Source organism: Balaenoptera musculus, chromosome 5 (assembly GCF_009873245.2).
Source record: "Balaenoptera musculus isolate JJ_BM4_2016_0621 chromosome 5, mBalMus1.pri.v3, whole genome shotgun sequence".
Classification (NCBI taxonomy): Eukaryota; Metazoa; Chordata; class Mammalia; order Artiodactyla; family Balaenopteridae; genus Balaenoptera; species Balaenoptera musculus.
This window is the reverse complement of record NC_045789.1, coordinates 35198741-35224497: the sequence shown is the minus strand read 5'-3', so window position 1 is coordinate 35224497 and position 25757 is coordinate 35198741. Positions and strand designations below refer to the sequence as shown.

Sequence of the window (25757 nt, the reverse complement as noted above, 5' to 3'; positions counted from 1 at the left end):
CGGCCCTGCTGAGGGGCCTGGGGCTGCACGAGGCTCTCAACCCAAAAGACAGGAGGGGGTCAAACGCCCTCCAGACTCTGCAATCCTGAAGCTACAAATCAAGCTCACTCAAAGCAAGATGCATACATTTCAACAATAACACTTAAAAGGTAAGCATTCTTTTATTTTGTTAACGGAGAATTATGTAAATATTACGTAGCTATAAAAATGCTGGGGAAGCATAAATTCCTCTGCAACACAGACTGGGTGTGAGACACCCACAGAGGAAACAATCCAGGACTGTGAATGAGCCGGGAAAGAGCCAAGAGCAAGGGAGACAGGGTCCAAACAGAAAAAGACATCATAAACAAAGACATCACTTCGGATTCCGGAAGCCATCGGTATGAACAGTATATAGATATTCTCCTCCAAAAATGTGCTGTGACTTTCCTAGGGTCTTAATTCATGAGAAAATGGTTTTCCTCAAGCTTTCTTCAGGCCAAGAATAGCACTAAAAGTATTAGTCATCAAAGTTTCTTAGGAAGGATCCAAATTTAATATCCAACACTAAACTACCCCCTAAAAAGGGATAAAGCACAGACTCTCCGAAAATTACTAATGCCTATTGTGGGGGCCAAGAATTAGGACCAACAATAAAATGAATTCAAATTCAGTCTTTGAGAAATTCTATCACGACAACATTCAAGAATTCAGAAATACCGTGAGCATATACTTCATTTAAAAAATGGAGCCATCCCATGGCATCCTACTAAGCGTGCTTACTCACAGCATTATACGTTTTTCTGCCATTTATCTCACGGAGTAGGAGTATTTGAGCCACAAAGATAACAAAACAAATACAAGAACAGGAACAAGTTAACGGGCCAGAATCCGACTTGGATTTCTACTGAATCAAATCTAATTGTATGATATATTTTGAGTAAACCACTAGATCTTCATTTCCAGTTATCAGTATCTGTAAGCAAATGAGACTATTTTTTGAATTTCTGCAAATATTGGTATTTCAGAAATTTTGGAGGTATCTATCTAATTCAGTGAAAACTTTCATGTGCTATTAATTTCAAGGTTTTAGGGTATTATTAAATTTAAAAGTCCATTATCCTTTACATTATTATAAGCAGAAACAATGACAAATTTCCTAACTATTCCTGAGGCCAGAAGCAATTTGTCTCTAGCTCTAATTCTAAGTCTGTATTATTTTGATCATATAATGAAAATATTTTTCATTTTGAAAAGAGACAAATTTCAAAAGATCACTTACATGACACATAAAGCCCTGCTGTTGTCAGAGCATCAAGAGACTCTGGACCGTGTAACACATGCTTGGAAGGCGTCGCTGTTTCACGGTTGTTTGACAGGCTGATGCCAAAAAACAAGTGTGTGAAACAGAGCCCTGAAGAATCTGTCAAGAGACTGCATTTCTAACGGGAATTTTAATTTATGATTTACTACAGGACTCTCAGGAGGAGGCAGGAGAAAGAGGAGGAAGGGGGTGACACATTTTCTGTTATTCAGAAAACACTCTGTTTCTCCACAACAACGGTGAGCACGTAGCCAGAGCCATTAATACACAGCCTGGAAGATTTCGTTCTCACACAAGAAGTTACCCTCCGAAAAAAAAACTGTCTCAGAATAAGAGAAGGCACAGTGCTTCAGGCACCTCCAGGAGTTCTGGCGGGTTCGGGATGCCATTTCAGGCACTCTCGGGAGAAAGGCCACCTCCCCAGTCCCCGTTCCCAAAGGCAGTCTTGTCACTAGACCTGGTTCTAAGAACGTCTGTGTACTTTGGGAAAAATGGCTAGCATGTGGCACAGACACTGACTGGTTTCAACTGAGTGAGTGGAAGTTCCCGAGAGGCCATCAGTTCAGCTCGCAAGACTGAAGCTGTTTTCTTCAGATTCTAGAAAGGATCTTAAGATGGAAACACAAAGTGAAATCCTTTTCAAAGTAAGAAAAGGACTGATGCTCAAAGTTGGAAGTGGAAACTTGGAAGGTTCTTACATTTTTGGTTTTCTCATTCTCGAGTGTTCTTTACACCCTGTGAGCCCCTGCCTGTCACCATCTGCCAGCTTATTACAATGCTTTCCTTCAAAATCTGACAAAGGAACCCCGAACCCTCAATATGACCAAAAGACTCCATATCTTACCTTCAAACTACAATTTGCTTCCCCTAAATTTCTCAGTCCTTTCTTATTTTTAAAATTCTCAATTCTTTAAAATGTTTAAATTGTAAATTGATGGCAGGCCACTTGTTTACTTTTTAACCTCTTTGATATTTTCCTAGAATAGTGATGTAAACAGAAAACAGTCAGAACCAAATACATGTCAGTGAATGGATTTTCCTGTGAGGAACCTCCTGCTGACAGATTAATTCTGGAGAGAAATACAGGGCTGCAAATTAGCACCTTTGAATTTGCTGGTATGAACATGGTGGAAAGCCAAAGTTCTTTCATCAACTCTTATGTGATCTGACCAGCAATCACCCTGATACTGCTTAACAGGCTGACAAGTCAGCTAAAGAGCAGTTTTAAAAATATTCTTGAAGTGAGAGATTGGTTTTCATTTAAAGCATTATAAGCATACCAGTCATCTGTACAGGGAGGAAAGGTTCGGGGCAGGTTTGCCATCTACAATGATACCAGCAAACCCTATGTTTGTGGGCTCCCTTATTAAATTTACTCACACTTGCTGAAGTGTTATTAGATATTATATGGTCATCTAGGCTCAACTACAGGCATTAAACAGCATGTACTGCACAAGAGGATCCAGGAGCACCAAGCCGAATCCTCTGACCCACCCTGGCACTACATGGCTGGTCCACGCCCTTCAAAGAGCTCTGATGCAGCAGAAGGCCTTCCCATCCATCCGCCCACAAGGCCACAGCCCTTGCATTCTGCAGGCACATCTACCCAGATGTCTGATGGATGCAATGGACCACAGAAGACGCACTTCTGGAGGAACAAGTCCCTCAAACCAGTCTGATTTTAAGTTTGTGTAAAGTCAGCCTATGTCAAATACTGTCCTCAGGCCTAAGTGACACATGAAACAAGAGAAAAACCCAGCTAGACTCACTCCATAATTTCACCCTTTCATGAGAGTTTTGTAGTCTGGGCCCTAGACAGTGTCCGGACAGAAATGGATGAACAGAAACCCCACTGCCCCACCATCAACACCCTCAGACAAGGAATGCTGTGACTTCATGGAGATCTGGTAGAGGCTTCATCCAGGGGGCGCACTCACACGCTGGCGGAGAGGCCGTGGGGATAGCTGGCCCTGCAAACAGGAGTCCTCTTCAAGTGTGCGCACTGCTGCCAGGGAAACGGCACCAACAGGGTGGAACAAGGGGCACCGGGAGTGATGCACAAATTGCCCAAACCATGTTCTACTCAGAGGACCCTGCCTTCCTTTTGAATTAGAAATGTCCTTTGATGGAACATTTAAAATTCAGGTTGGTATTTTCCCTACTAAATGCATCAAGCTCATTAGAATCAGCCAATCTATTAATATAATCTTCTCTACAATATCAAGGAGTGAAAAATATGATGTTATTTATATTTAGATGTTTCAAATAAGATCAAAGGTAAGTGATTCTTCCAGATTAAAAAGTGTCAAAAATTTGACTCTTAATGGGAGTAGAAATGTGCTTATCGAAATGGTCAGGATAGACACACAAAAATAAGCACAGGCTCTTATGCCAGAAGCCAGAGGGATCAGTTAAAGATTTAATGACAAATGTATGTGTAGGTAGGCTTCCCAGTCTAGTTTTGCTTGCATTTTTATTAACTGCATTTGCTACGAGAGAACATCTACCTTCTTTTCACCAAGAAACACGACCAGAGAAGAACCAGGGACAAGGAGCATGCAATGGTGGCAGCTGTTACATACAGAGAGTTGGTAAGTTTTGTTCCATCAGAAACATGTCATAGGCTGACTGATTTTTGCAAATAGTCTGAAAAGCCAAAATAAAAGATACTTCGGAAGAGGTGTCCATAAATTCCAACAATACAATATGACATTCGCATCATTATAATGAATGTACTGAAAAAAGTAAACTTCTTAACCACAATGCTCTAAAAACTTGGTGTCCCGTCCTAAACTTTCCTTCTTAGAAATGGTATTTCAACATCTATACCTTTGCTAATAAAACTTTGTGTGTGAAATAAAAATTCAGCAGCCACAGTTCAAACTAAAGTCATAGATGGGAACAAATTCCACTAAGAACAGACTGGAGACAAACAGGAGAGAAGAATCACCAAGGAGGATGGAAAAATTACCATTATTTTTCCTGGAAATTTCTGGCAAGTCTGACTGGCACTGAGGTGAATTTCTCGGCAAGTGATTTTCAGGTAGTTTCTTAGGGGTCTTCAGAGGACAGACCTCTCGCTCCTTGAGCTCAGCTATGTTTTCTGAAATCTGAAGGTCCGTTTCCTTAGGAAACATACATGTCTGTACTCCCTCCTTCACGTGACATTCGGAAGAAGTATTACTGACAGCAATTGCGTTTTTCAGTGTGTTTTCGTCTTTACTCAGTAAGTTTTTGGGAAGAGTTAGATTCTTCTGCAGGTTGACGTTTAGGCCACCTGTGTACTTGAGGCCCACCCAGGCCTCGCCCATCCCGGCAGGGCATGCGTCCTCTTTAGCAGCTGCCAGGGAGCCACCTGGGGCCGAGGCCTGCTTGTCCTCTGCAGGGGCGCTGGCACTGCCAGCAACGGCTGCGCTGGCTTTGTGTTTCCCATAATAGACCGAGCACTTGTGCTTTTTCTGCGAATGGCTGTAGGTGGCCGGGCTCCTCTTCGTCGCGTTCTGGATCCTGCTCTGCGGGGGGTTTACCGGAAGGCAGCTTTTCCCTCGACCTTTATCGGAGGGGCTGTAGGTATCGAGAAAGTTCTTGCAATTGCTTCTGGATTTAAGAAGAAAAACATTCAACATAAAGGCAAACCAAGTAAACCTCTCCCTCTCTGTTTCTAACTCCATGAGAAAGAGGGAGCAGTCTGGGGTACACCAAGGAGTTCTCACCTTTCCTTCTTCTAAAGCTCTGGGAGTTTAATAAACTAAGTCCTTACGTGAAGTCTATCTTATAATGAAAGAAATGGTGTAGCTGTCACACAGTGACTTAAAGAAAATTGTACTGAAACAAATTTGGAACCAAAATGTATATGACCTTAAAATAAAATCAGAAATGAGTCATACCAAAGGTGAGAACCCTCTCCCCACACTACAAGAATTCTTACTTGTGAGAATGGGAGCTGATTACATCCATCGGACTATTGCTTTGCTGTGAAGAGGAGCTGGCATTTTGCCTCTGTCTCGTTTTCATGAACTCCATCAGAATGTACTGTGCTTGTTGGAAGGCTATTAAAATCACACCCAACAGGGACAAACTGAGGACGAAAGCAACGGGGTTCATTACTGCCCGGTTGTGACTGGCATTAAAAAGACTAGCTCACTAACACAACATTGTAAATCAACTATACGCCAATAAAAATTAAAATAAAAAAAAAGACTAGCTCTACAGAAGAGCGGTGAATCAACTGATGGGAAAAGTCTAAAGAAATGCTATTAAGATTCCATATCTTATGGATATGGAATGACTCCATAATTTCTGACAACTCTTAAAGATTCAAAAAAACTGTTCCTGAAAATGTGAATATTTATAATTCTGACATACCAGTTCAATTTTTAAAGACATTTCCAGGATAAAATCACATTTTAAAGGGTCCTTCTAGTCTTCTAATCTCAAACTGCCGTTGCACTGAGCTAATAACACATCCTATGTCACAGATGATGTTTGTATATCTTAAATGTTACATATAACATTCACATCTTCCACCGGGACTGCCAATGAACATATATGGAACACAACTGTCCATTACACTCCTAGGTCCTATGACTCTCCTACAATTAGTTTAGAGAATAGTAAATTCTCTTCAAGCGTACCAGGAACTACTTTGTCTACTTCACGAATGTCAAAATTCCACTCAATTCATATGCTTTGATCCCACTGGGCAATATACATTTCCATGCAACTCGGCTGGATGGCGTCTCCACTCAGTGAGGGAGGAACAGTGGAGAAGGTGGCAACTTACCTGACAAAGAAGACGGTGAGCCTCCAAAACGACTCCTCCCAGCTGGGTCCCGGAACCACGTCCGCACACAGGGGCAGCAGGTGATGAGGGAGGGTCACGTTGAGAGTGAAGCGAAACTCCAGGTCTGCCGCCGTGACCAGAGTCAGCTCGCGGATGACCCAGGAAGAGGTGAAGTCTGGAGTAAACCTGACAGCAAGAGGCATCTTTATGAACTCTGATGGTTTTAATTTTAGGCACAAAACAAAATAATCATAATGGCAGCAGAATTTCTCACTTCTGCAAGATAAATACTAACATGAAAACAACTCAAGACATCTTACCAATGAAAAAAAGTTTTTCCCCACAATATAGTAAATGCGACCCCAAACTGAAATGAGGTTAAAGTCCAATGCTCACACAATGCTGATGTCCCGGGACGTGTTGGGGTCCAAGGAAAACTGCTGACAGTCTAGAACTTCAAATCCATAACCTTGGCAATTATACCCATTAATTTTCAGAGATGTCACAGTTATAGGAAGTGGTCCGATATTCTCAACCTTAAAGTTCTTTGTAATTGATAAAATTTGCTTGCTGTCTTTCAGTTCTAGTGAGGATGAAAAGTGATACTTAGTACAGATGAACTGCAAAATTTATTTAAAATAATTTACTGAATCAACATTTACTGAATCCACAAACCATGATCTACATGATTAAAATGTAAAAAAATTCAATACAAGCTCAAAGCATGATTCCTAGCTAAATTCTAGAATGGTTCTAGATTCTACTACCAGGATATGATAAAAATACTTAACTAGTCAAGGCTTTTCTTAAGTTAAATGATCTGCCTAGGTACCAAAATCTCTTCTTTGTTCTTTTACTTATTAAAGGTTAAGGTGAAAAGTTTATTCTTCTCAGAAGCCTAACAGTTTGGATTTACCACGAGCCACCATGCACCCTGTGCCCCGGGAGCCTCATTCACACCCAACAGGACCAGTTAGGAGGGTGTGTGTGCTTCTGTGTAAACCCATCACGGACACTAGAAACACAGTTCAAACTCCCATTACATTAAGAGGTAGTAAATAGTTAAATCCTTGCAAATAATGAGAGCACATTTCATGTTGGGAGTTTAAAAAAGGAAGAGGTATCAATTTTTTAAATATTCCTATAAATTTATAACCTACAATTTATTCCATATTAGGACTAATATTTTATCTGGTTCTATGGTTTATACTCCTCCATAATTCTAACTTTCAAGGCAACTCTAAACTATTGAATGAGTGAATGAATGAATGAAAAAAAATGAACACTCTGATGAAGATTTTGAATGCAAAATGGCCAGTCTTTTCAAACTCAGTGCTCATTTAGCATAGTTTTCTAAAACAAAAAAAATTTACAATCAGGCGTTAAAATAGCTCTACAAATTATCCAATGGTTTCACCAATCAGTTTCTCCATAGGAAACATACTGTTACACTAAAATGCTTTCAGTGTGATCCTGAAATTAAAAATGATAACAGGAAAACAAGACAGAATTTACCAAAAACATTTTACATCTATTGGTTTATTTTTGGCTTAGTTCTTAAGGAAGCTCTTGGAACTAATATAAATAGTTTAAACGCATTTAATTTAAATACATGCAAAACTTAGAATTTTCTAATGGAACACTTAAACAAATTTCTAAATCTGCATTGTCTGATACAGTAGCCACTAGACACATATGGCTACTTAAATTTAAATTAAATAAACTTAAAAATTGAGTTTTTCAGTCACACAAGCTATATTTTAAGCACTCATTAGCCACATGTAGTGAGTGGCTGCCGTACTGGACAACACAGATGTAGAACATTTCCATTACTGCAAAAGGGTGGTGAGCTCACCTTCAGCCTTCTCTCTACTTATCATCTTGGTGTGATTTTTTATGATTAGGTAACTGATAACCAAATTAACAGTTTCACACTATTTATCTTAAATATTTGACACTCTACTGGTAACTTAACATTATACTTTTCCCCCCATATCTATTACTTAAGTTGGGTTAAATATCTAAGGCTATTGTTTCTAATCAAGTGGTACCAGCCTACATATTCTCAAATATTTGCCTGATTTAATTATTAGCATCAATACAATGAATTTACTGTAAATTTTTAAAAGAATCTTCTCATATCTCCTTTTGCTCTTGGCTTTGGCTCCAAGCCTGTCCTGTCCAAGTGCCACACATACAGACCACACACATGGACCACACGCAGGGACTCACGTCTCCGGCAGCCCATCAGTGTGGACTCGGGCACCTTAAAGCGCAGTGAACCTCCAGTGCCAGGAAGTCTCCCGCCCACTTTCAGTAGCTCTCTTGCTCCAAATCCTTCCACGCCAATCATGTCAATAACAGTCAAGTTATTCCTACAGAGAAAGGAGATGCAAATAAAAATGCACTGCAATAGAGTTGTCACAAGATACAATGCACTTGAATTTAAATATTCCTAATTAGCAAAACAAAATTTTTTAAGTTTTGAGAAAAAACTCAGTTTAAATAGTGTGGCATCTCCCGCCATCTCAGAGCACGGAAGCTGCCAAGCCCGGCAGAGTCAAAGCAAGCTGAGTGTGCAAGAACGAGCAAATGATCATGATCGCTCTCCAATTTCCACCCAAGAATGGAAACCTATATTTTTCTAACCAGGCACCAGGGAGGTGATCATACCTCCAAGAGACAAAACGTGAAGGAATAAACTGGGGGGGCCACAAAGAAACATTAACAAATTTAGACAAAATGATAAAAATTGTTTATAGGGTGAATTAAGGAGTTTTCATAGTAATTGTGACTGTAAGAAATTCTTCCTTAGGGTTAATTCTAGAAATGAAATCCTACCCTATCTTTTGAACCAAAGATTTAAAATAGCATCCTACAAATCGGATGTATCTACTCAAGTTCTTATTAGTCAAATAGTAATTCAGACTAGCTTTTGCCTTTTCATTAACTGAAATCAGGATTCCTAGGATGGAAAGTTCAGTGGAAATGATGTTTAAATGATGCAGACTGCACTGAAAGTCAGTTGCCATTAAGGTAAACCCTAGAAGCAAAATACACTGAGATATCTTTACATCTTCATCTAAAGGATTAAAACCTTTATTGAACCACTTAAAAGCCTTTAAAGTGATGTTAGATGAGTGACATTGTTTACAGAAAAATGTGGTGTCTCTCAATACAGAAACCACCAAAAATAAATTAACTACTATAAAAAACTGAGACTTTCTTTTCAAGCCTGGCACGGTTGAAGCTGGGATGAGGTAAAGCTTCTCTCTACACTTCCCATGACCTTAGTCCTTCAACAGAGAATATGTTTAAAAGGACAGCAGAGCGTTGTCAGCAGAGCACTAAAATGCTTACTAGAACATTAGTTATTAGTTTGCTCTAGTCAGCATTACTTAAAATGCTTAACAAAACAGTCTCTTTTTTTAATTTAATTAATTTTTTATTGGAGTATAGATGATTTACAATCTTGTGTTAGTTTCTGCTGTACAACAAAGTGAATCACTTATACATATACATATACATATATCCACTCTTTTTTAGATTCTATTCCCATATAGGTCATTACAGAGTACTGAATAGAGTTCCCTGTGCTTAGTTATCTGTGTGGCAAATCTTTGATACAACACCAATATTCAACAAGTGAAGTCTCTTGAAGGTTCTTTATGATGTGAAATCTGAAACTATATTAATGAATTTTCATAGTTTGTTACATTAAAATCCAGTGGTCTATCTTGCACATTTTACCAGGGATGATTTTTGGATTATCATAATTAGTTATTTGGAAAAATACTGTTCACTGTGATATGCAGATCTTCCAAATGTTGACACATTTCATTATACTTATAAAAATCACATTTATTAATATCCTCACTGATGTTAACAGAAAAGTACTTTAAGTACTGAGAAGCTGTGAAGCTCACAGTGGCAGATACAAGTTTTCCAAAACTCTACTTTTCATGCGAATGCTCAAATTTTATCATTGGCAACAGACACTACCCTTGAAGTGACAGGCTCACTTTGTTCATTTCAAGAAAACATTTGCCAAGTACCTGAATCTGAAACAACCATAGTTTGTCTGCTAATCATCCTTTCAAGTAAAAATGGTGTTCCATGAAAAAAAGTGGCTAATTCAGCTTATAATTCAAACAGTCGCCAACGTACTTTTCTTGGAGACAACCATGGATGCAGTATGAGTGCTTTACGGGTACTTCATTTTTTTGGCAGGGGGCGTGTATAGTTGTTTTACAATGAGCAAGCAGACTCTTTTAAGAACTTTATCTTAGTGCATTTTCTTTTTAGCAGCATTCACTTGCAGAAGAACAAACTCATATATTAAAGGAAGTCCAGAATAAGAAAGTCTTTGCCAACTGATATGATACTGGAAAAGCTTAAAAAATATATATAACTAAAATGTCATTAATGAAAAAATTAAATTTGTGTTAGAAGTCTCACCAATGCAGGGAGAGCTTCAACATAGATCTGTATTTACTGTAAATTTTTGAAAGAAGACTCTCAATAAAGAGTAAGGAAAAAAAATTCAGAATGAAAAACATTTAACTGCTTAAATCAGCTGGCAATAATTGTTCATTTAAAAGGAAGGAAAAGAAGTAAAACAAGCCAGTGGGCTCAACTAAGGACTTTTTCCATTGTCCTTTGGGGCTACAGAGAATTCCAGAAGCAAGACAGACATGAGAACAGTGTAAATCCAAACACCGCGGAATGAAAACGTATATGGCAGTGTTTCAATTATTCTTCTGAGCTGAGGACAGAAAAGTAAGTGTGGATGTGTGTGTGTGTGTGTGTGTGTGTGTGTGTGTATGTGTTCATGTGTGTGCTCTACCCTCTGTGACGTCGGATGAGATGCTGCGGGAAGGGTACCGCTGCCCTTGGAGAGGTGGGCTCACGCTCCCCACGGTACAAGGCAGGAACCTGACACACAGGAGGCCTAAGTGTGGAGCCTCAGGGAGCCGCTCTCCTCAGCCACTGCCTCTCCTGCCCTTGGACACAGATCATCACTGAGGGCCTGAGTGAGTCAACGTCACCTCTCAGCTAAAGAGATTCTTGAGAGAAAGAGAGTCAGCCAGCCAATGAGAAAGGGACACACCTACCGGATTAGGATGAGGGAGGTGACTTTTCCATAGTCAGCTGGCGTGAAAACTACACCAACCCTTTTCCTTTCCAAAGGCTGCAAATGTAGGTGGAGGATGCCAAACCTGGATTCCTCAGAATGCACACCCTGCAAGTTATTAATAAATGCAATTAACTCCTAGAGAACAAGATTCCATCTTCATTAAAATGCATAAACATGACTGCTGTTTCTTTAACGTCTGGATCTGACCACCCAAATCAACCTGTGGAACTTGTTTACCGGGAGAGTTCACACCCATCAAAAGTTCCCGAGCCCGGCTGAGAAGCAGAGGCAGAGGCTGCAGGACAACCTGAAACGGATGCTGGAAAGGGGACTTGCCGCCTGGACCAGATGGGAGCTGGGGCTACAGGCCTTTGATGCAAAGATGCTTTGGATGTAAAACATGACTGAGAAAACAGAGCAAGAGCCTCTGCCTGAATGCTACAGGGATCTGACCAAACCACCTGTCCACTGCTGGACAACCCTAAATTCTCTTTAATATTAAGTTTATAAAGAAACCATCTTTATTTAGTTTCTCCATTTAGGAGAAAGATCTTTATTTATTCATATCCTCCTTTATTCTCCCCAAGATTTCTCACTTTCTCTGAATAAATTTTGTGTTCTAAATTTAATATTCAAGATTTAGTTCTTCATCATTGTGGTAGACTTTCCCTCTTTCCAATGTTTTTTCTAGCTCCTTCTCACTAAAAATAATGTATTAATTCTTTAGAACTGTAACCATGTAGTCTGCATAATGTTTCTCTTTTCTATATTTTTAGTTTTTAAATTTGTTTTATCCCTCAGTTATTGCTCGCATTTCCCATACTATCTGAAAGAAGAAATAGTGATGGTATTTGATTCATTTTCATTAAAATTATAAACTTCATGAAGGGAGGACTTCTGCTTTATACACATATGAATATTGAAAAAAAGCTGCCGATTTAGGGTATTAAAAGCATAATAACAGCAGCACCAATTATTAAATAAAATAGTTCTTATATGCCAGGCTCTGGAATATAATTAGGTATATAAAACGCTAAGCATTCTATAAACCTATGGAATTTTCAAACATTATTATGAGTGAAAAAGAGGAGACCTGGAGAGGTTAAATAATTTACCCAGGACTACATGGAGGAGCCTGGATTTGGAACTTTGAATGTCCAATTCCACATGCTCTTAACCAAAGGAACTGCATTTCTAAAAATAAACCAACAAAACAAAAATGTAGGCCTTTCTTATATGACAACGAATTCTAATAAGAATTTTAAGTTCAATTTGTAGTGTCTCAGAGACATTGATACTGACTATTCTTTTTGTCAATGTAATAAATTAACAATGGTTTGATATTTCCTTTGTCACAAAAGGTATAACATTCTCGGGGAAAATCTTCAATCACAGATTAAAAACTTTTTGCGAGTTGCACTATTTGTTTAAATCTGAATAGAACACTGACATGTAAAAGAAACTGGCATTATTTTTGGAATTTCAAATTATATGTGATTAAATAGTCGTGGGACAAAATACCTGTTAGCATTTTGGACTCATTTACCTCCCAACAGTCCTGGAAGACTGCCTGGTGAAGAGAAGAATGAGAGGGACAGGGCAGGACAGGCTTGCTAACACAAGACCTTGCTGCCTAGACCACTGACAAAGGGAAAGGAACGTTATTGCTTGCGTGTTTCTTACTATAAATAACTCTGTTAAAAATCCACTTAAAAGCTTGCTTTGATTCGTTCTAACTCACAGTTGGAGGTTATCTGTGGCCCCCCTCTTTCAAGTTAATCTAGAGCCAACAGTGTATCTTTGGAGGGTTATGGGTAGAGAAAGAAGAAAATACCCAAGGCATTTGAATACATGTGTGTATTAGAACCACAGTGACATGCATATGTGTGTCTATGTGTATGTATTTTTTTAAGAGATGCTTCATTTTTAATTGATCTCAAGCACAGAATACCAGTGACCCACAGAACGACTGCGTGAAAACTAAGAAAGCAGGCTGCCAGTTCCCAGTCAAGCAATGTCCTCGCCACGTGACATGTTTACTCCCTCCCTGGGTATTTATGCAAGACCTCATGACAGCCCAGAGGCTCAAGACTCCCAGAAATCCTTTTTTATAGAGCAGGTGACTATCACAGAAACTGGGTGATCTGCTAAAAACATGAAGCCAGTTTAGTAAGAGAAGATTTCTTTTTAACGTATTTGTTTTTACCTTATCTTGCCCTTAAAAGAATTTGATGGGGCCAAGGAATCTTAAGAGAATTATAAATTCTGGGATCTCGAGTTTTATGGTTTTCTACATAGCTCTGATTCAATTGTTATTTCTTCACTCACATGAATCTAAATAATCAAATTAAAATGATTTACAGGCTCACATGAACCATGGGCTCCTGCTGCATTAGTTAATTGGAAAAAGCTGCTATGTATACTTAACTCCTAGAATATAAAAATAGAGAGCCACATATATTACATAAAGACACTCAAAACACAAATCAGTGAGGCCCATGTGCTATGTGTCTAGTTTGTCAGCATTCTTTTTTCTGTTTAAAGATGACATCCTACCCGGTAAGGGCAAGCTTTGGTGAGCTGGAATTCACTAGTTGTGAAATTAATCATCTGCACATCGGTGCCAAACCTATAAAGAAAAAAATGTTTAAAATAGCATTCAGATCACCAAGAAAGAAAGAAAAACATACATGTGCATATAGATACATATGCATTTATTTGCACACAGACCCAATTCACCCCGACCTGTCACTCCTGTGTCCCAGCCCCCCACATTGTACCAGGCATGTTGTAAGAGCTCAATAAATATTGTTGAATGAATGTTGGCAGCACAGCATGTAAAGAGTCATATGGTGACAAAAGCTCCCAATATGAAGCAATTTTTTTTTCCCCAAATGGTTCACAGCTATGGAACCTGATAGGAAGTGACTCTCAGTCATGGACAGTTCTATCTCCCAGTGGACATTTGGCCACGTCTAGAGACACTTTTGGTTGCTGCAGCTGGGGAGGTCCCACTGGCATCTACTGGGTGGAAGCCAGGAATGCTGCTAAACATCCTTCAAAGCACAGAATGCCCCTCCCCCCACCCCAAACAGAGACTCATGTGGTCCAAAACATCAGGAGTCCTGAAGCTGAGACCCAGGGATGAGGGCAGGTGTCACTGAGCCAGAAGAGGAAACATTCTAAGTGAAACTGTGACTACTGTGCAAAAATAAGATGTAACAGACATGAACTATGATCATATTTTGTATAACAACCCTAGGTTAAAATACACTGAACCACTAAACTCATTTCTTGTGTTGCCCAGAGGTCACTGTGATTTCAATTCTAAATTTTAGAGGAGTACATGTGAAAAATCATGATTGTAAAGGTTCTCTGACAAGAAAAGAATATTCTGCTGGGCCCTGGACTTGACATGGTAACATTCAAGACCCACACAGTACCCAGAACTGGGAATTGCCATCAGGGGTCTGCACTGAGGAGATGGGGGCTTTGGTCATGGGCTGATCCCATGCACATCCACACACAGGTCCCAGGGAAAACGCAAAGGACATTAAATAATTCCGGGTCTTAACAGGACCTCCCAACACCCCATGAGAGATCTTCACCAGCTGGGCATTACCATTTGTGCAGCAGGCGCGCGGCAGCCTCAGGCTTCGGGTACAAGGAAACAGGCAGGAGCTGCAGGGAGACTGGCGATGAGGAAGGGTTCTTCACCACAAAGTACTTCACCTAGATGTGCAGAGAGGAGAGTCAGACCCCAGGAAAGGCAGAACCACTCCTGAAATGCCCCTGCAAAAGTGCATCACCTGCATCTAACCACGAACCATCACCCAGTCAATTCCTCTCCCCTATGAACTTCAAACTCACTCACTCCTACTGAAGCCTGTGTTAGTTAGGATCTTCTCTGTTGTTGCAGTTGAATACTTTCTTAGCTGATAGATTCTGAACTGGATACAGACTTCATAAAACGTGTTTGTTTTAAGCATTTTCAGTCTGTTCATGAGTTTTACTCCTTACTTTGTTCTTCTGACACCTCCCTCCTAAAAGTGCTGAATGGCATATGTGTGTCACTTAATTTCAACTAATTTTGGTTCTGAAACAGTATCACAAGGTGGCGATACTCTGATAACATAAAAACCCAAGAGCTGGGGTGAAATGAAGAGATGAAAAGACGCAGGACCCTCACCACGCTGTTCCTCAGGGCGGTGGCACTGAAGTTTAACACGAGGCCAGTCTCCGGGATCAAACGAGGCAGGAAGAGAGCAAAGGGTTCTGACTCCTTGGATTTCTTCGAGTGGGCAAACCGAGTCATTCCTAAAACGTTCCTCCTGCGTAATTTGGAAACAAAGAAATTATGAAAAATAATTTTGACAGAAAAAAAGGAAATCACTTCCACTAAAAGGAACAAGGGGATCTTGGAAAAAAATGACTTATTTGGGGTCTGGGTGACACAAACTACAAGATGATCCTGGAAGATCCTGTTTTACTAGAAAGCAAGGAAGTGCTCAAAGAATGATGAGCACACAGGGCTCCCATCAGGCAAATCTGGGACAAGTCAGCATCAAAAATAATAATGGTGGTAAGGACCAAAGAATCCATAGTGATGCTCAAAAAGAGTGTAGAATGAACAAAATAATTAGAAACATCACCATTTTTGCAGCCATCAATTCAACAACTGATCCCAGGCAAGGATTATCAATGGATGCCAAAATCATGGGGTGAAACATTCTTAGGGGACAGGAAATGTACATGGTCTCGAATTATCATAGCACACATTACATATTAATTGCAAAAGGAAAACTATCTACAATGGAGAGAGTCAAATGATTCAACTGAGCAATGTCAATAATGGGACAAATTGACATTTATGTCCCTCCCTCAGGTGATGAGATGATAAGGACACAAGACAGACCAAGTAATTAGTACTCTTCCCCGAAATGCTTAACAGGAATGTAAACTTGAAGAAGCAACCCCCAAAAATCCAAAGTGTTGAATGTTCTATAAGACAACTGGCTAGGATGCTTTAAAACACTGACACTATGAAAGACGAAAAAAGGTGGGGACACTAGTCTGAAAAAAATTAAGGAAACATGACAACCAAATGCAATGCATGGTCCTTGACTGGACCCTGAATTTTAAAAAAGGAAAAAGAGAGGAGGGACCTTCAAGATGGCAGAGGAGGAGGACGTGGAGATTACCTTCCTCCCCACAAATACATCAAAACTACATCTACACGTGGCACAACTCCTACAGAACACCTACTGAAGAAGGCAGAAGACCTCAGACTTCCCAAAAGGCAAAAAGATCCCCACGTACCTGGGTAGGGCAAAAGAAAAAAGAAAAAACAGAGAGAAAACGATAGGGATGGGACCCGCACCTCTGGGAGGTAGCTGTGAAAGAGGAAAAGTTTCCACACCCCTTCACTGGCGGAGACAGGGTGTGGGCAAGGGGGAAGCTTCAGAGCCATGGAGGCGAGTGCAGCAACAGGGGTGCAGAGGGCAAAGTGGAGAGATTCCCACACAGAGGATCGGTACCAACCAGCACTCACCAGCCTGAGAGGCTTGTCTGCTCACCCACCGGGGCAGATGGGGGCTGGGAGCTGAGGCTCGGGCTTCGGCGGTCAGATCCCAGGGAGAGGACTGGGGTTGGCTGCGTGAACACAGCCTGAAGGGGGCTAGTGCGCCACAGGTAGCCAGGAGGGAGTCCAGGAAAAAGTCTGGACCTGCCTCAGAGGCAAGAGACCATTGTTTCAGGGTGCGTGAGGAGAGGAGATTCAGGTAACCGCCTAAACGAGCTCCAGAGAAGGGCGAGAGCCACGGCTATCAGCTCGGACCCCAGAGATGGGCATGAACCGCTAACACTGCTGCTGCTGCCACAAAAAATCCTGTGTGCAAGTGCAGGTGACTATCCACACCCCACCAGGAGCCTGTGCAGCATGCCACTGCCAGGGTCCCACGATCCAGGGACAAGTTCCCCAGGAGAACACACAGTACGCCTCAGGCTGTTGCAACGTCACGTCAGCCTCTACCGCCGCAGGCTCGTCCCGTGTTCCAATTATAACTACTATACCCCTCCCTCCCCCCCCCGGCCTGAATGAGCAAGAGCCCCCTAATCAGCCGCTGCTTTATCCCCATCCTATCTCGGCGAATAACAGATGCCTGAGGACGACCTACAAGCAGAGGCGGGGCCAAAACCAAAGCTGAACCCCAGGAGCTGTGCGAACAAAGAAGAGAAAGGGAAATTTCTCCCAGCAGCCTCAGGAGCAGCGGATTAAATCCCTCCAATCAACTTGATGTACCTGCATCTGTGGAATACCTGAATAGACAATGAATCATCCCAAATTTGAGGCAGTGGAGCCTACAGTTGGCAGCAACTGTACACTTGAGGTTGGCAGTCTGCGACTGATTTGTTTCTGATTTTTATGCTTATCTTACTATAGTTTTTAGCACTTGTTAACACTGGTGGATTTGTTTATTGGTTTCGTTATTCTCTACTTTTCTTTTTATTATTATTATTTTTTATTTTTTATTGTAATAATTTTGTTTTAATTATTTCTTTATTCTTTTCTTTCTTTTTTCTCCCTTTTCCTCTGAGCCATGTGGCTGACAGGGTCTTGGTGCTCCGGCCTGGTGTCAGGCTTGAGCCTCTGAGGTGGGAGAGCCAAGTTCAGGACACTGGACCACCAGAGACCTCCTGAACCCACGTAATATCAATTGGCGAGAGCTCTCCCAGAGATCTCCGTCTCCACGCTAAGACCCAGCTCCACCTAATGGCCAGCAAGCTCCAGTGCTGGATGCCCCATGCTAAACAACTAGTAAGACAGGAGCACAACCCCACCCATTAGCAGAGAGGCTGCCTAAAATCATACTAAGTACACAGACACCCTAAAACACACCACTGAACACAGCCCTGCCCACCAGAAAGACAAGATCCAGCCCCACCCACCAGAACACAGGCACCAGTCCCCTCTACCAGGAACCCTACACAACTCACTGAACCAACCTTATCCACTGGGGGCAGACACCAAAAACAACGGGAACTACGAACCTGCAGCCTGGAAAAAGAAGACCCCAAACACAGTAAGTTAACCAAAATGAGAAGACAGAGAAATATGCAGCAGATGAAGGAGCAAGGTTAAAAACCCACCAGACCAAACAATTGAAGAGGAAATAGGCAGTCTACCTGAAAAAGAATTCAGAGAAATGATAGTGAAGATGATCCAAAATCTTGGAAATAGAATGGAGAAAATACAAGAAACATTTAACAAGGACATAGAAGAACTAAAGAGCAAACAAATAATGATGAACAACACAATAAATGAAATTAAAAATTCTCTAGAAGGAATCGACAGCAGAATAATTGAGGCAGAAGAATGGATAAGTGACCTGGAAGATAAAAGAGTGGAAATAACTACCACAGAGCAGAATAAAGAAAAAAGAATGAAAAGATTTGAGGACAGTCTCAGAGACCTCTGGGACAACATTAAATGCACCAACATTCGAATTACAGGAATCCCAGAAGAAAAAAAGAAAAAGAAAGGGTCTAAGAAAATATTTGAAGAGATTACAGTTGAAAACTTCCCTAACACGGGGAAGGAAATAGTCAATCAAGGCCAGGAAGCGCAGAGAGTCCCATACAGGATAAATCCAAGGAGAAACACGCCAAGACACATATTAATCAAACTATCAAAAATTAAATACAAAGAAAAAATATTAAAAACAGCAAGGGAAAAGCAACAAATAACATACAAGGGAATCCCCATAAGGTTAACAGCGGATCTTTCAGCAGAAATTCTGCAAGCCAGAAGGGAGTGCCAGGACATACCTAAAGTGACGAAAGGAAAAAACCTACAACCAAGATTACTCTACCCAGCAAGGATCTCATTCAGATTGGACGGAGAAATTAAAACCTTTACAGACAAGCAAAAGCTAAGAGAATTCAGCACCATCAAACCAGCTTTACAACAAATGCTAAAGGAACTTCTCTAGGCAGGAAACACAAGAAAAGGAAAGGACCTACAATAACAAACAATTAAGAAAATGGTAATAGGAACATACATATCGATAACTACCTTAAATGTAAATGGATTAAATCCTCCCACCAAAAGACACAGACTGGCTGAATGGATACAAAAACAAGACCCGTATATATGCTGTCTACAAGAGACCCACTTCAGATCTAGGGACACATACAGACTGAAAGTGAGGGGATGGAAAAAGATATTCCATGCAAATGGAAAGCAAAAGAAAGCTGGAGTAGCAATTCTCATATCAGACAAAATAGACTTTAAAATAAAGACTGTTACAAGAGACAAAGAAGGACACTACATAGTGATCAAGGGATCAATCCAAGAAAAAGATATAACAATTGTAAATATTTATGCACCCAACATAGGAGCACCTCAATACATAGGGCAAATGCTAACAGCCATAAAAGGGGAAATCAACAGTAACACAATCATAGTAGGGGACTTGAACACTCCACTTTCACCAATGGACAGATCATCCACAATGAAAATAAATAAGGAAACACAAGCTTTAAATAACACATTAAACAAGATGGACTTAATTGATATTTATAGGACATTCCACCGAAAAAAAAATAGACTACACTTTCTTCTCAAGTGCTCATGGAACATTCTCCAGGATAGATTATATCTTGGGTCACAAATCAAGCCTTGGGAAATTTAAGAAAATTTAAAGTGTATCAAGTATCTTTTCTGACCACAACACTATGAAACTAGATATCAATTACAGGGAAAAAACTGTAAAAAATACAAACACATGGAGGCTAAACAATACACTAATAAATAACCAAGAGATCACTGAAGAAATCAAAGAGAAATAGAAAAATACCTAGAAACAAATGACAATGAAAACACAACGGCCCAAAACCTATGGGATGCAGCAAAAGCAGGTCTAAGAGGGAAGTTTATAGCAATACAATCCTACCTCAAGAAATAAGAAAAATCTCAAACAACCTAAACTTACACCTAAAGCAATTAGAGAAAGAACCAAAAAAACCCAAAGTTAGCAGAAGGAAAGAAATCATAACAATCAGATCAGAAATAAATGAAAAAGCAATGAAGGAAATGATAGCAAAGATCAATAAAACTAAAAGCTGGTTCTTTGAGAAGATAAACAAAATTGATAAACCATTATTAGCCAGACTCATGAAGAAAAAAGGGGAGAAGATTCAATTCAACAGAATTAGAAATGAAAGAGGAGAAGGAACAACTGATTCTGCAGAAATACAAAGGATCATGAGAGATTACTACAAGCAACTATATGCCAATAAAATGGGCAACCTGGAAGAAATGGACAAATTCTTAGAAAAGCACAACCTTCTGAGACTGAACCAGGAAGAAATAGAAAATATAAACAGACGAATCACAGGCACTGAAATTGAAACTGTGATTAAAAATCTTCCAACAAACAAAAGCCCAAGACCAGATGGCTTCACAGGCGAATTCTAGCAAACATTTAGAGAAGAGCTAATAACACCTATCCTCTCAAACTCTTCCAAAACATAGCAGAGGGAGGAACACCCCAAACTCATTCTACGAGGCCATCATCACCCTGATACCAAAACCAGACAAAGATGTCACGAAAAAAGAAAACTACAGGCCAATATCACTGATGAACACAGATGCAAAAATCCTCAACAAAATACTAGCAAACAGAATCCAACACCACATGAAAAGGATCATACACGATGATCAAGTGGGGTTTATGCCAGGAATGCAAGGATTCTTCAATATATGCAAATCAATCAATGAGATGCACATTAAGAAACTGAAGGATAAAAACTATATGATAATCTCAATAGATGCAGAAAAAGCTTTTGACAAAATTCAACACCGATTTATGATAAAAACTCTACAGAAAGTAGGCATAGAGGGAACCTACTTCAACATAATAAAGGCCATAGTTGACAAACCCACAGCCAACATTGTTCTCAGCGGTGAAAAACTGAAACCATTTCCTCTAAGATCAGGAACAAGACAAGGTTGCCTACTCTCACCGCTATTATTCAAGATAGTCTTGGAAGTTTTAGCCACAGCAATCAGAGGAAAAAAAGAAATAAAAGGAATCCAAATCAGAAAAGAAGAAGTAAAACTGTCACTGTCTACAGATGACATGATACTATACTACAGAATCCTGAAGATGCTACCAGAAAACTACTAGAGCTACTCAATGAATTTGGTAAAGTAGCAGGATACAAAATTAATGCACAGAAATTTCTTGCATTCCTATAGAGTAATGATGAAAAATCTGAAAAAGAAATTAAGGAAACACTCCCATTTACCTCTGCAACAAAAAGAATAAAATACCTAGGAATAAACCTACCTAAGGAGACAAAAGACCTGTATGCAGAAAACTATAAGACACTGATGAAAGAAATTAAAGACGATACAAACAGATGGAGAGATATACCATGTTCCTGGACTGGAAGAATCAACACTGTGAAAATGACTCTACTACCCAAAGCAATCTACAGATTCAGTGCAACCCTTATCAAACTACCAATGGCATTTTTCACAGAACTAGAACAAAAAATTTCACAGTTCGTATGGAAACACAAAACACCCCAAAGAGCCAAAGCAATCTTGAGAAAGAAAAACGGAGGTGGAGGAATCAGGCTCCCTGACTTCAGACTATATTAGAAAGCTACAGTAATTAAGACAGTATAGAACTGGCACAAAAATAGAATTATAGATCAATGGAACAGGATAGAAAGCCCAGAGATAAAACCACACACATATGGTCATCTTATCTTTGATAAAGGAGGCAAGAATATACAATGGAGGAAAGACAGCCTCTTCAGTAAGTGGTGCTGGGAAAACATGTAAAAGAATGAAATTAGAACACTCCCTAACACCATACACAAAAATAAACTCAAAATGGATTAAAGACCTAAATGTAAGGCCAGACAGTATAAAACCCTTAGAGGAAAACATAGGCAGAACACTCTATGACATAAATCACAGCAAGATCCTTTTTGACCCACCTCCTAGAGAAATGGAAATAAAAACAAAAGTAAACAAATGCGACCTAATGAAACTTAAAAGCTTTTTGCACAGCAAAGGAAACCATAAACAAGACGAAAAGACAACCCTCAGAATGGGAGAAAATATTTGCAAATGAAGCAACTGACAAAGGATTAATTTCCAAAATATACAAGGAGCTCATGCAGCTCTATATCAAAAAAACAAACAACCCAATCCAAAAATGGGCAGAACACCTAAACAGACATTTCTCCAAAGAAGATATACAGATTGCCAACAAACACATGAAAGGATGCTCAACATCACTAATCATTAGAGAAATGCAAATCAAAACTACAATGAGGTATCACCTCACACCAGTCAGAATGGCCATCATCAAAAAAATCTAGAAACAATAAATGCTGGAGAGGGTGTGGAGAAAAGGGAACCCTCTTGCACTGTTGGTGGGAATGTAAATTGATACAGCCACTATGGAGAACAGTATGAAGGTTCCTTCAAAAACTAAAAATAGAACTACCCTATGACCCAGCAATCCCACTACTGGGCATATACCCTGAGAAAACCATAATTCAAAAAGACACATGCACCCCAATGTTCATTGCAGCACTATTTACAATAGCCAGGACATGGAAGCAACCTGAGTATCCATCAACAGATGAATGGATAAAGAAGATGTGGAACATATATACAATGGAATATGACTCAGCCATAAAAAGAAACGAAATTGAGTTATTTGTAGTGAGGTGGATGGACCTAGAGTCTGTCATACAGAGTGAAGTAAGTCAGAAAGAGAAAAACAAATACCATATGCTAACACATATATATGGAATCTAAAAAAAAAAAAAGATTCTGAAGAACCTAGGGGTAGGACAGAAATAAAGACACAGACAAAGAGAATGGATCTGAGGACACGGGGAGGGGAAGGGTAAGCTGGGACGAAGTGAGAGAGTGGCACTGACATATACATACCACCAAAGGTAAAACAGATATCTAGTAGGAAGCAGCCGCATAGCACAGGGAGATCAGCTTGGTGCTCTGTGACCACTTAGAGGGGTGGGAGGGAGATGCAAGAGGGAGGGGATATGGGGATATATGTATACATATAGCTGATTCATTTTGTTATATGGCAGAAACTAACACAACACTGTAAAGCAATTATACTCCAATAAAGATGTTTTTAAAAAAAAAAGGAAAAAGAAAAAGACAGCTATAATGGATATTTTGGGGTCAACTAGGGAAATGTGAATCTGGACTGTATATCAGCTCATATAATTGCATCAGTGTTAAGTTTGTTGGGTATGTAATGGCAGTGTAGTTATATGTAGGAGAATGTTCTCCTTCGAAAAGAAAGTCTTTCCTAATATAGTACTGAGGGTTGAAGTATCATGTCTACAGCTTACTTTCAAATGACTCAGCAAAAAGAAAGTGTGTGTATGTGCACAGATACAGACGTAGAGAGAGAGAAAAAAGCAAAAGTGGTAAAATGTAAACAACTAGTGAGTCTAGATTGGGAATATTTGAATATTTACCATACTATACTTTTCAAATCTTCTGAGGTTTGAAATTTGTCAAAATAAAAGGCTAGATATTAAAAACTCAGTGTTGAAATTTCAATAAAGTATTATGTCACAGTGTCTCCCCAGTGCTGAACAAAGAGAGGTGAAAACATACTTGCAGACGTCACCATTTTTTAATTTCTTCCATCTTTCATAGAGTGTATTTGCAAGTTCGGAATCCACATCCCAGGTAGACCAATCCAGAGAAAGGCTCCCTTCCCAGTTAGGATTTTCTACAAGTTAGATCACATGTACTATTTAGATGTATGGAAAACACAATTCACTTAGTAAATAATGCCAAGGGCTGAGGGTTAAAACTTCTCAAACTGAGAGGACGGTAAAGTGATCAATGACCCCCTGTCCTCGGATTGCTTTACTAAAAGTCCCTTTAACTCAATGGCAAATGATATATCAAATCAAAGAAACATGTATAAAACAAAACTAAATCGAATTATGTGAAGGTAATAACATAAAAGACACATGGCTCATGAATACAGTCTGAAACAAGTTAAAAATCATACTCGGACCATGTTTAACAGCTTTACACCTAAAAGGCTAAACTGCTTCCACATAAGTGCTAGTCATCATCTAAGCCGGGTTACTAGGCAGAATGCTGATGGGCAAACAGCAAGCCTCAGAAGAGAGCCCAGAGCAGGGCTCAATCTAGAGAAGGTGCATGTTTACATTTGCAAGCTGGTCTCCGGCTCACCTTGCCCTCTCTACTTATCTGTTCTGTCTTGTCTGTGCTAAAGAGCATTATCAGGGTGGAAAAGTGGGAATCTCCCAAAGGAAATGTCTGTGCTATAACACTGTCCTTAGATTACATATTTTAATAAGTCAAAAAGCAGGAAGAAAACCAGGAACAGCTTTCTCTATCAACACCCTGGCCTTCAGCCTCAGGCAACAACTAGCGCTCCCTATACGATGTTTATGCTCCTGTACTAGAGTCTTCAAACACAATTCCAAATTATTTTTTTACTAACTTCTAGTCAGCCCTTTTATAAAAGAACCAGAATCTTCCAATTGTTCCTGGCAACAAGGTTGCTATGATGATCAAATAACGTGTCTGAAGAAAATCCCTTACAAAAGTACAGGCTAAGACTTAAGGGGGCTTTAATTACACAAGCACTCGGATGTTTCTGGAGGATTCTTAACAATTTCAAGTCGTTCTGTTAATGATCATGCTCTTAAAGAACAGAATATGATGCAATGACGTTAATAGGACTAATTATTCCATCTACAAATACGAATTTTTCTCACTACTTCCCACCCCACCCCAAACTAGAGTTCTACAGAAAGCCTAAGGGCAAAATACTTACCCGCTTTTGATTTTCCCATGAAATAATGCATGCCACAATGTGCTATCACTTCAAAACCCAGACTCCCTTCCTAGATTGAAAAGTAATATATGAATAACTTACAACACAACACTAAACACAAAAATCCTAATGCACTCAAATGCGTAGCAGACGTTGGCCTCCACCTCAGCGAACTTCCCTTTGACCAGAAGCCAAACTGCTAGAAAGAGGTTTCTTGGCTTCCTTTCTCCTTGAATGAGAGCTCTAACTGTCTATCACAGGCAGGGTCACTACAGTGGATTCTGTGCAATAATCAATGCCCACAGTGACACCCCTTGGGCCTGACAGACACCAAGCTGCCTTCTGAATTCAAGATTAAATTAGTCTCAGGACATTCTTAGTAGGGTTTTTAACAAACTGTACTCTAATCCATAGTAACTCCTAAGCTACTCAGGACATTTAAATGAATGTCGCACTTCCTAGGCTCAGCAAGCACAGACCTGCTGCTTCCACACATTCCTGCAGCCTGCCTGCTCCTTCCCAGTCACGCTTCCGGTATGCATCCCTTGGTGGGAAAAGGAAATTTCTAAGAAACCTCCCCTGCTCAAAATATGGATGAATGAAATTAACCTTACATTTTGTTTAGCGTAAGTTTAGAAGCCCTATCTT

At 39.9% G+C, this 25757-nt stretch overlaps 1 protein-coding gene across 13 annotated transcripts in view; it reads right to left on the bottom strand.

Annotated features, from left to right (window-relative positions):
* TMEM131L (transmembrane 131 like) overlaps positions 1-25757 on the bottom strand; it is a 158465-nt gene that overhangs the window by 26705 nt on the left and 106003 nt on the right. For all 13 annotated transcript variants that reach the window (XM_036852648.1, XM_036852650.1, XM_036852652.1 and 10 more), the window contains 11 exons: positions 25110-25179; positions 23906-24023; positions 15413-15554; positions 14846-14955; positions 13780-13852; positions 11201-11328; positions 8319-8461; positions 6483-6669; positions 6087-6272; positions 5232-5381; positions 4275-4900 (listed from right to left, as the gene is read on the bottom strand). In XM_036852648.1, coding sequence (XP_036708543.1) covers positions 4275-4900; positions 5232-5381; positions 6087-6272; positions 6483-6669; positions 8319-8461; positions 11201-11328; positions 13780-13852; positions 14846-14955; positions 15413-15554; positions 23906-24023; positions 25110-25179 — 1933 coding nt within the window. The remainder of the gene's footprint in view (positions 1-4274; positions 4901-5231; positions 5382-6086; positions 6273-6482; positions 6670-8318; positions 8462-11200; positions 11329-13779; positions 13853-14845; positions 14956-15412; positions 15555-23905; positions 24024-25109; positions 25180-25757) is intronic.